At 45.8% G+C, this 12,170-nt stretch overlaps 1 protein-coding gene across 6 annotated transcripts in view; it reads right to left on the reverse strand.

Moving 5' to 3' along the window:
* LOC135918178 (homeobox protein aristaless-like) overlaps window positions 1-12,170 on the reverse strand; it is a 170,849-nt gene that overhangs the window by 73,753 nt on the left and 84,926 nt on the right. Inside the window, exon 1 of one of the 6 annotated variants that reach the window (XM_065451847.1) lies at window positions 8,690-8,781. The exons of the other annotated variants lie outside the window; for them this stretch is intronic. Coding sequence (XP_065307919.1) covers window positions 8,690-8,705 — 16 coding nt within the window. The 5' untranslated portion in view covers window positions 8,706-8,781. Of the gene's footprint in view, window positions 1-8,689; window positions 8,782-12,170 lie in introns of those variants that run through there. 6 annotated transcript variants of the gene reach the window in all.

Raw genomic sequence — 12,170 nt, forward strand, 5'->3', positions numbered from 1 at the left:
GTTGCGAATGCGAAAGCACTAATGTCCAAACGAACCCCGCTGAGCGGTCCCTCGAGTTTTGCGCTGAGAGCAGTGTACAATAACGGTACGGTGCTGCCCAATCCAGCAAGCAGCAGCAGGCTGCGGTGCCAACGCCGCATGCCACCGGCGCCTTGCGCGACGAGAGAGCGAGGAAACGCGTCACCCGACTGCCTTGCCGACGACAACCCGTCTCGCCCCGCGGCGTCGCGTCGACATATCTGCTCCGCCGAGGCGCGCTGGTGACGTGGCGCCGCGGCGACACCCTCTCCCCTCACGCAACAGGTGGCGCGCGAAGGCTGCACCAGGTGTTCCGACTCGCCCGCCCTGCTCCACCGAGGCGCGGCTTCGCTCATATAGAGATGCCGCCACTTTTTTCGCTAAATGTGCCATTCGATGCTTTCGCATCGTGAAAAATTCCGCAGATGCAACGCGCATCTTGAAATCTGTGGTGAAGCGAACCTTTCGTGTAGCGGTTACTCAATGAGTGCCACAGATTTGCCCGTTTCCTTTCTGCGTCTTTGGCGTGAAGGAAACAAGCGCGCACATGCGAGCTTGTATGCAGTATGGGCGCGCACCCGGGCGCCCATGCTGCGAAGGTGACACACGCGGCGGTCATTTCGAAAAGCCAGTTGGCGTCCTCACGAAAGAAGTACGCGTGCGATTGCGGCCTAATAATGGTACTAGCATCAGGCTCTTGTGCTGGGGCAGCAAGATTTCACCCCACCATCGGGCACGTAATTCCATTTTCTTAAGTGCGATCAATTCACACTTAAGTGTGATCGATTCACACTTAAGCGTAATCAATTCACACAGCCATCGCCCGCGGGCTGGACGCAAAAGGAAAGCGTCGCTTTAATATTCTACGTTGAACGGACACATACTGCGTGTAGTGTCCTTCTTGTGTTCCTGCGAACTTAGTGCCGTGTGACCTGTCAGTCGCCCCACGTGCAATGATTCCCTTCAATCTCATCGACAGCTCCAAAATATAGACCATGTGTTTCGGGGAATACGTGTATAATTATTTTCCTGCCCGACCGCAGCTAGCAATTTATCATGTCATCTGGCAATCTCATCTGATCCGGGGCAAGACATCGAAAACTCACCTTAATAGACTTCTGTAGTATTGTGCAAAAGAAAGAAGTCAGGCACATTAGTGAGCACGCACTAAGGAATTTTCGGTCAATATAGCATTATTCGTGTATTACCATTATATTGGAATATCGACTACTGTACTACACTGAATTTTCACCATTACCAAGGACTGAGTTTTTTTTTTTATATCACTTGCTGCAGAACACCAGAAGAGAAAATCTGTTCCAACTATATGCGCAGAAAAGTGGACGGTTTCTCATATCGGTACTGTGGTAAGCGAATTGCGCAATTCCTGGTACAAATTATTTTAGAAGGATCGACATTTGGGCGAGTTGGTACTGGTTGAACACCTTGAAGAGACGTAAAGCGAAAAGACGATGTTCCTGCCTTCTGTCATCGTCTTTTCGCGCTGCCCCTTCAAGATGCACAAATTATTTTAGGTACACGCGATACGAGTAACAGTAATATACGTATTCACCCTATAACTAAAACAAAGAAAACAATTCAAACTACATTTTGCAACTTTCGGTGTAAAGGGCTTCCTTTTTGTGAAGGTTGTACCTGCCGGACTTCGTATTTTGTATTTTTTCATTTATTTCGTCTCATATGCGAAAATTTTTAGATTTTCTCATACTGTTTTCAGATCTTCAAACATTTTAAACTTTTATAAGTGAATCTTTATGTTTGCGGCTGCTACGTCAATCGAGTTAAATGTACGAACGTATCATATTGTTGCTTCGTTTATTATTCCTTACCGTGTATTTATCTTTTGCTGCATCTCAGGCGCACTCGAGCTTCTGCTCTGTGGCTCTTAGTCAGCCGTCTTTTCTCCATTGTTATATGAGCAAAACGAGAACATTTCTCAGAAATTTGGGAAATATAGAGAAACCGAGTTTCGTAGCTGCTTCGCTCGAGGTTATCGGTTGCGCAGGGCACGACAATCCCGTCTCCATTCGCATCGTTACCGTAACAACGTTAACAATAAGAGAGAGAGTCGTTTATTAAATAAAAGAACAAGAGAAAAATCTTCAAGCATCTGCGGTTTATGGTATCATATGTATGTAGTGCAGTAGAAGCTAGTTGATACGATTCTTCATAATACATTTTTCCACATATTGCGTTCGACGTCACCCCCCCCCCCTCCCACTCCCCTTCTTCCGGCCACCGTCTCATAGGAGCAATGTTTTCACACTGTTATTGCCATCGCGTTCTCACCTGAAATTGGATAATACGATTGCAGAAGTGGGTTTTTACTGGTATTTATAAAACACACAGCTTTATATTCCAGTGTGCTAGCCTAAATACCATTTCAACGACCCACGAAGATCCCGTTAAGCCAACATCACATAGATAGCACGATGCCTGTTCACTACGTCATGCTACTGGCCCGGAATTGTCATTGCCACGGCTGGCGTGACGAAAGTGGTGACGTCAAAATCACTGTTGCCTACTCGAGAGCATCCCCATTAGATTCAACGGCAGTCGGCCCACCAGCACGACATCGTGAATCGGAGTGAAATGGCCTTGTGCTATCTAGGTGGTGTTGGCTACGCCCGCCACACTGGAGGAAGAACGCGCACGGGTCGACGACACCGGTGGTAGGGGAGGGGGAGAAAGAGATAAAAAGGAAAGGCAGGGACGTTAACCAAATATCAGTCTGCGGTGTGCTACCCTACACTGGGTAAGGGAGGTAGGGGCGGCAGTGCGGAAGCATCGACTGGTGGTACGCCACTGCTCAGTTGAATGAGGAAGTGGAGACCTCTCTCTCTCTCTCTCTCTCTCTCTCTCTCTCTCTCTCTCTCTCTCTCTCTCTCTCTCTCTCTCTCTCTCTCTCTCTCTCTCTTTCTTTTTTTTTTAACTTCCAGAAGAACTTTTTACGGGCACTGAAAATAAGAAAGTTCACTGCAAACTGACGAGCTACTTCAGCGTTGCTGAATAAAAGTGCGTTGGCTGCGGTTCGTGTGGCGTCGAGTGTTGCAACATGTTAAGCGTCGAGTGATGCTGCTCTGCCTAACATGTTATGCGGAGCAGTATAACTCGACGCCACGCTAACCTTTGCTATTGAGTTTGTCACCGAGTACGCCTGCTTTCGTACTTTTTTTGGAACATGCTTTAGATAATGCGGCACACGAATGATACGTTTTTCCCTGTTCCCGGGAAGGTCGTATCAACGATATTCCAGTGTAGGTGCATTGCACGTGACATCATGCCGGACCATCCTTCCCTCCATCTTACTTCTGGATTCGCCGCGGCTCTGGAGAAGGTGAGCGCAGCTCCTGACTGTGGTGCTCCGACACGGCGACTGCGACGACCTGTATCACGCCTAAAATAAACGAGCTAAAACACGTGCACATAAATGCAATTGTTTTACTGCTGTTAACGCTACAGCGGCGTGCGTTGTCTGTTTCTACACCATTTCTCAGAGCTAGGCCTTCTAAATACGACCTGCTTGAGACGATGTTGGAGGATACACTGTACGGCTGAAGCCGAAAGAAAAACTACATCAAAAGAAAGATGAAGCGTAAATGCCTCGCGCGCAGCGGTAGGAAAACGGCAGATGATGCGTACTGTGTGGCCCTCCCAAAGGCGACAGCTTCACTGACGTCGTCATCAGCCAACGCGTAGCTCATGCTAATCATTCAAAAATATTGGCAGTCAACCTCCGATAATTTTGTTTTCTTGGAAGCCTGCGCCTCCGATAGATCATATTGATGATTAAGGGTTTGCTTATTAGCCCTCGCGTCAGTCATACGACTGCGTGTTATGTATTGCCGCGAGAACCGACCGCGCTGTGCAGGAGTACATGCATCTTGCTAAGCCCTTCGCTGACAAACCTTGTTGCAAGTCAAAGAATGCGTGAACACCTGTTTGGGCGGCGTAGCGCGACGCCCCTCTGGCAGATCTGGTCGACTGAGCGCGATCGTCGTGCAGCAGAATCTATCACTGAGCGTGCCTCATTGTCCCTACAAGGCCCGAGCGATAAACGAGTTGAGTGCTGTGCAACAAGAGCAGCACTTGCGTAAACCGCACTCAGTTTGACTCACCGTTTTTGCTACCATCTGGCACACACAGACACACACACCCACATACTCCGTCAGGGAGAGCAAAAGCAAAAAGTTGTCACTCGAGGAATCTTGTTAGCTTCACAATGAACTGAACAAGTATACTCAATTTAGCCCGTTCGAAGCCTCATAGAGGTACATAGCTGAGAGCAAAGAACAATGAGGAACTCGGAGACATGCTCGTGCTCGTTACCAAGGGCTAAGGGAATAGCGCAGAAGAACATTGCCTGCTCGGCAATAGCGCGACGTGTACCGGCGTACCGGCATGAATAACACTCACGCCGCATGGCAACGTTCATCGACGTCTCTTGTTAACGAGCCTTCCACTCAGCGCGGCCTCGAGCTCCTTGCGGCTTTGCTCAAGTCTCTCTCCCCTTTTCTCTTCTTTCTCAAACTGTAAGTCCACCCGAAACGACGGCAAATTGAACGTGCTGATACCGAGAAACATGCAATTAACTAACGCTGAAGAACGAACCTGCTACATGGCTGATGGAGTTAATTAAGAAAGTACAGGTTATTCTGAGAAACAAAATATAGTAACCTTCAAGATGCTTTGCAGGTATCTTGACTGCATACAAATAATTTCTAATGGTCTTCTGTGATGCTTTTCCCTCTGCGAACGTGGACCTAATCAGCACCATTAGTTGCCTTACATACCGTGAACATACGTGCATGAGCCAATATCGTCTGTTCGGTCTGCCCCGTAAGAACCTTCATGAATATTTTATTTGTATTCCAGCGGCCGTGCATCTACGCGACCAGTTTTATCGCGTCTTTGACAAATACAGCTTTCTTGGCACTTGCAACGCGTTTTTCTTTCTTGTAATTAGGCTGTTTGCGCAGCAGGTGACCATGGGGGCTTCAGACTTGTGTTATTTTTTTCTCGACTGTTGCTTTCTTTCTTTTTGTTTTTCTCATTATCATCTTTTTCTATTTTCACTGCCATGCTGTATTCGGCCCCCATATTTTCGTTTTAGTTTTTAAAGCCTCTCGTGCCTTTAACTTTGCCGTCCTTCCTTCATTTTTTTCAACCTGACCTCGCCACGTCTCTGTACCTTTCTTCCTGTAGAACGGCCAGGCGCTGTGGCATATGAAGAGGGTCCCTTGATTTTTGTTTATATGTCCCCACACGTTACAGTAATAATTATTGCTTCATTTTGATGACCTAGCACATGCATTTAGTGTGCGTGTGCTAGTACATGTAATTACATTCTGAATTAAGCTGAACCACCAAAAAGACAAGGAAACAAACTTCAGCGAGTCGCCATGCATGCACTCGGTACTTCGACGCTGTAGGTCAGAGGAACAGATATAGCAAAAAAAAAAAAGCAAGCCTCGCTGGGCACAGCGCATTCTTTTTTCAAGACCTGACACAGGTTACGATCCGAGACTGGACACTAATACCCCTGTCAAGCGGGCAAGTTAAGTGCACTTACGGCGAGTGCACTCAGTTTTTAAGGGCACTTTCCCAAATCTTAACGTCGCAGCGGAGTGTACTCTCAGATGAGTGCACTCAAGTCGGAGTACGTTCACGGAACGCACTTTGCAGGCCGAGTACGTAGCCTCGCCGCCAACGGTTTGAAGGAGTGCCTAGCCTCGCCGCCAACGCTTTCGACGACGCAAAATGTAATGCATAGAAAAACGAAGCAGAAGTTCATTTCCGTTAGTGAACAGCTTTTAACAATATAATTTGTGTTTAGCGAGAACCGAAACAGCACAATAAAGAAACAAATTTATCATGTACGCAACTAACGGCGCCAGAATGCTGCGGCACTGCGGCGCCGCCATGTTCATTCATTTCGTGTTTATTTTGGTGTGAAAGCGTGCTGACCATGCCGGTCGTGCTTTGAGCCGTGTGCGTGCCATTTTGCAGTGTAGCTAAATATCGAACTCGTTGTCTTTGCTCATATATACTCGCTCATATTCTGTTCTAGCAGGATCAACTGCCGCCTCGCCGCACGCCGCCATGTTGTTTTGGATTTGCTAGGCATTCGTCTTGACCAGCATTGACTTGCAACAGATTTATAATAAAAACGTCTTCGCTTTTTCTTGAGACGAATGGATGAAGTTTGTTTTTATATATAATTCTACTTAAAACAATCGCTTTTTAGCAGCTTTCTCTTGTTAATTTACATCTTTAAAAACATGCTCTTAGTCTGTCGCCATTTTTTTTTACTGGGAGTGCACTCTGTTTTTCCGTTAAGAAGCGCGTTGCCTAAAGTGTGACTCAAGGTCCCGAAGTGCACTCCCAGTAAGTGCACTTAACTTGCCCGCTTGACAGGGGTATAACTCTAGACTGGGCATATAACTATCTCACGCGAGCGTCGCCGCTGATATATTACATGAAATCAGAGGCGTCGTGCGTCGTGACGACAATAAACTCTGTCGTGACGACAGCTTGCCGATTCACAGATTATGAAAAAACGTGCACGAGATTTGTTCGGAAAAATAAACAACGAACATAAAACACACCCAGAATTTGCGCACTAGAAATCAGTTAAGATACTTGATTACGGGACAGAAAGCTACAGAGGAAGAATAAAGACGCAAGGAAAAATGAAGACGCAGAGGGTCTAGAAGGTTCAGACGGCGAAGTGTTCGACCAGTCGACTGCGAAATGTGTCATGGCTGTATTGGAAAGCAGTGTTATCCGGGAGAGCATTCCATAGACGGACAGCACGAGGAAGAGCTCAAAATTTGAAAGCGTGTGCCGTGGCATAATTTCGGGTGTAACTGAAATGATTGAGCAGTCTTCGTGACGTCCTGGGTGCTTCCTTCAAATTTGATGTGGATAGATCAGCTATGCGAATGACAAAAGGTTAATTTCACGGCAAGCACTTGAGGGTTGCAAGGAAAGGTGAAGAGAGAGAGAGAGAGAAAGGCAAAGGAAAGACAGGGAGGTTAACCAGAGATTATCTCCGGTTGGCTACCCTGTACTGGGGGAGGGGAAAGGGGAAGCGATAGGTGAGAGCGAGAAGGATTAAAAAAAAAACGAAACTACACACACACGCACGTACACACAAACTGTTTCTGTGGGCACTGTCACGCAGCCCGCAAAGGCGTTCCTACTGTGATGCAGTGCACCGTACAATCCTGAAAGCTGTATTTGGGTATGTGCCGGGTCGCTCTTCCAGACAGAAATAAGCAACACAAGCCAGCTGCTGGAATAACGCTTAAGAGCGAACGCTGTAAAATATCAGGCAACGGGAGCGGAGGCTACAGCGTTAATAAGAGCAGAACCGCCTTGCAATGGCCCGAGAAACGTCAGAAAACGCTACAACATGCTTATAATAACGCTATAGAAGAAAACTCGAAACGTTCAGCAACCGTGAGAGCCACCGCTTTCCGGGATGCCGCAGCAAAGTGCGCGTGGGGGGTTTGCGAAGGATAGCGCCATATTTAGCGTTTTTTTCGACTACAGCGCCTCATTTGTAGCACACTGCCGAGTCCGTGAGCGCTCTCTAATGGCTGGCGCAGCAATCTTGCACGGAGCATTGACGCGTTGCACCTCAGCAACAGAACTATTTTAATTGCTTGTTTTTAATAGTAGTGCGACACCCTCAGGTAGGACGAAACACATTGTATATATATATATATACATATATATATATATATATATATATATATATATATATATATATATATATATATATATATATATAAAAAGTAAAGAAGCACTGCAGGGTACGGACACGTAGGTGCGAGTGAAAGGAGTCCATGTGGTAAAAAACAATCCAGAGTCTACAATAAATTTCGGCGACCCTCTTCAAGGCACACATTCAGAAACCAGAAACTCCAGAAACGATTGTAATATTGCTTCCTCCTTACTTCCAAGGCAAGCATGCACTGTATTCGTTCAAACGGCAGTTGCCAGTCTGGGACCAAGTGTGAATCGTTGCTAGGACCCTTGCTGCATGGCCTGGGTAGCCAACCAAACTCTTGGCTAGTTAGGATCCGTGCCTTCCTTTTATCTCTCTCTCTACTCTCTCTGGCTGCACGACTAAAAAAAAAAAACTATTACTGCAGCAAAAAGCTAAGCTGCGACAGCGAACTACAAGATGACTGACAAGGTACGTGCGACACATTGTTTCCTGTCCAAAGCTTGCGTCTTTAATAATATTTGGGGTTTTACGTGCCAAAACCACTTTCTGATTATGAGGCACGCCGTAGTGGAGGACTCCGGAAATTTTGTCCACCTGGGGTTCTTTAACGTGCACCTAAATCTAAGCACACGGGTGTTTTCGCATTTCGCCCCCATCGAAATGCGGCCGCCGTGGCCGGGATTCGATCCCGCGACCTCGTGCTCAGCAGCCCAACACAACCACTGAGCAACCACGGCGGGTAAAGCTTGCGTCTTTCGTCAGGCAAATTCTACCTGCCTCCTACTCGCTTGCTCTGCGTCTGTTGCGTCGTTTCGCAGTTAATGACGCGCATACTTTTGATTTGCGTAAAGAAACGAAACGAGCATTTGAAATATTAAAAATGCAGGAAAAATGAGATAACTAATAACTTACCTGGCGCGCTAGACATCTTGAAACACGAAACCACATGCGTGATCGAATGAATGTTGCACTTCAGAATAGTTTGCACTGAGCAGCCGTGTGTACAGTATACGGAGATACGTCGCGGCTTCTCACTCCAACGATCGTTCCAATCCAAAGAGCAGCTTTACGGCGTATCAACGTTCCCCGTGTGCGATCCGCGTGCAAAAAAAAAAATTGATTTTATATTAACTTAACGCAAGTTCAGGATTTCTTTCATTGCGGTTGTTACCACGCAGCTGTCGCGCTGGGGTTAAACCAGAACTCTCGGAAAACAGCGCTACGACATTGCGCATCAACAGGCCACCGGAAACGGCACGCCGATCTTTTCATTCTTTTGAGTGTTTTATTGATAGCCATCGGGCTTATACGTGGAAAACTCAGGACACAAAGGGCTGGTACACAGTCGTTTTACCTAGAGCGTTTAATTGACTCAACGACCCACGACTCGCTTTAAGTGAAGCCACGTGCACTTGTTTTTTTTTTCGCTGCAAACAACAGCGGACGCGAAAGGGTTAATGTTCAGGCTTCCGTTAATAAAGTACATATACATCCGAATGATTGCTACAAAATACGAATAATGTACGAAAACTGCTTTTGAGTGTGCACAAATTCAATGCTTGTAACGTCGCTCTGTATATTTCATCCTTTCAGCTCGGTGTACTGTTGAACGTTGTATACTCTGCCAGCAAATGTTTTGCGCAAACTCGTTTCCGGAGCCCTTTGGCTTCATTTATTGGCGAGCGTAGTTTAAACGACGCAGCGGAATGCTTGCAGCCGACGCATCGTGAAAACGGACCCAATGAATTGCTCGAATGTAAAGAAAGCTTGGCGTGATTATAGATAAGAACAAATCGTGCGGCGTCATACCATGCCTTTTTTTTCCCTGTAGATTTCTATCAAAATTCTTATGTGAAAATGGAAAAAATACGTGTGCGGAAAGGAGTCGACCTCAGTTCAATGTGATAAAGTGTTGTTTCGTTGTAAAACTAACAAATAAGAAAGAAAGGCCAACTGCGAGCCTTATGAAAAGAGCGCGTCTTGCTTTGGAAAAGTTTTTTAGATGACACCAACATTTTGAGGAAATATTAAGTTTCAGGTGGTCCTAATACGCTAAACGAGTAACATAAATGTTGTTCTGGGATCAAAATTGATTTTCGTGGCGATCGTATTTTTTACGCAATGTGTATAATTCTGTTCTGTACTTGCAGTGAATAGCATGTGTTATGCGTTTTGGCTTTTCAAAATACCTGATTGTATATATGCGTATGTGAACTGAACTCATGCACAAAAGTTTGCGATTCATGTACTGTTGGACTGTATAATATTTATTTATGTGGTGTACCACTGAGTGTCATATCTTATGTCACTATTCTCTCTTTTTACACAAATTTGTTTCCTTTGCCAAGTGACACGGAGTAGCCGGTGCCGCCATCAAGGCGCCTACCTCTCCTAATTTTCATTTTAATAAAAAAAAAGATAATATATGAATCGACAAGAATATATAACACAATATCGCGATTTGAAGATTTCACAACTTCGAATAGGACTTCTGACGCACAAATTGAGATAATGTCACGGCGTAGTGACGGTGAGGGACGACACAGTTTCGAAACTGCGAATTACAAATTTATCTCTCTGTTGGGCGAACTTGTGCCCAGCAAACACAAGTAACGCTCAAGCGCGGCGATAGCGGCGATCGTCGAAAATCGCATCTTCGGGTCAAGCGCGTCGGCTTCTATAGACGAGTCCTCAATGGTTCCAGCGTAATCGCTAGTGCCCGCGTGCCTTCCAGAAAATACTACAACACAATACGTGTCGCACATTCAATCTGATTACGTAAGTTGGAAAAAGTCAGCGCAACCACCCAGGACAACCTACAAAGAAGAGATAAGACAAGCACTGGCGTTGTCGTGCCACTGCTTGTCTCGTCTCTTCCTGGTGGGTTATCCAGTGTGTTTGCACGGAATTTTTTCACCTTAAAAATACTGCGTGCTAACAAGCCCCAACCGAAGGTTTGCTGATTACGTAAGGCTCGGCGTGAACATACGTAATAGGTAGAATCCATGATAACATTCGAGTAAGTTCCATATAATGCCTGTGAGTCTTGCAGCGAGCGATAACATTAGTTAGCGGGTGAAGCGCAGTCCTCAGAAGAAGGATAAACGAGTACACGTGTCAACATTGGAGCTCTTCATTGCTAAAACATACATCCGGAATTTCTCAGAAGTTTTTATGAAGGTTCAGGCAGCGTCAGCTCCTTGCGAAAAGTAAGACAGAAAATTGTTTGCACGAGGTATACTCCGGTCAAGTGGGTGCTCTTCAGCACATTGCTAGGTTCATTTATATTGATGTGTAGATGCTAAAGCTTTAACTTATGACTAAAGATATGTGATGTTTGTATTCTATTACTGCATAGCGTTTCTAAATCGGAGGCTACATTTACCGTAATCCTTGAAGCTGCCTGGAACCCAAAGGGTACAAATTAAAAGCAAAAGGTTTAAAAACAAGTTAAAACATAAACCAAGGTTGGACACCGCGAACTTTTTGCGAACTTTGGCCGAATCACCTTCGACAACAACTATTTCTGAACTACGAAGCGTATTGCGTGATGGTGCTCCAACACTGTTAAGGACAAAAACTAGTTCCAATTTATTCCCGCATCATGACGAAAATTTTGAAAGACACAGAAATCTCAAATTTGGAGCTCACCATGCTAAATAAGACGCCAGTGCACTCACCGACAGCACAGAGCCACAATTATTGGACTCTGCTGCACTGCCACGACCAGATATATATGATCGCTGGTCACATGTCAACGGACACCACAAATCAATGCTTTAATTCATCCACAACATCAGCCTTACAGCGCACATATATAATTGACACCAAACATTGCGCCTTAAGACAAATTTAAATTGTGAAATAGATAAAGAGAAAGAGAGATTTGATTGAGGAGAGAACTGATTGTACCATTCGGGCACGCATGGCGAAAATTGGACGGTATACATAAGACGCAAGCAAAGCAATGTGAACAGAACTCCTCTCCATACATATTGGCGGCATTCAAAGGCAAAGCCTTAAACGACACGAACCTCATCAGCCACTTGGCGACCAAACCGGGGTTCGGGCGCACGACCAATGGAGCATCTTTAGTTCAGTAAATTCCGGAGTTTCATGTGGAAAAACCACGACCTGATCCTGAGGCAGGCCTCATAGTGGGCGACGCTGGATTAAACTTTGACCACCCATGGGGTTCTTTAACGTCTGCCCAATGTACGCCGGGGTACGCGGGGGTGCGTCCGCCACGTGTGCTGACGCTGTCATCCTAAGCGAAAAAGACAATTGAGAAAAAAAGAAAGAAAATGCGATGTGAAGTTAGTGCGACGATATTCAATAGCTTCTGCGAGACGGATGCATTGTATAACGAAAGTGTGGCAATTCAGATAATGAA

Source organism: Dermacentor albipictus, chromosome 1, assembly GCF_038994185.2.
Source record: "Dermacentor albipictus isolate Rhodes 1998 colony chromosome 1, USDA_Dalb.pri_finalv2, whole genome shotgun sequence".
Classification (NCBI taxonomy): Eukaryota; Metazoa; Arthropoda; class Arachnida; order Ixodida; family Ixodidae; genus Dermacentor; species Dermacentor albipictus.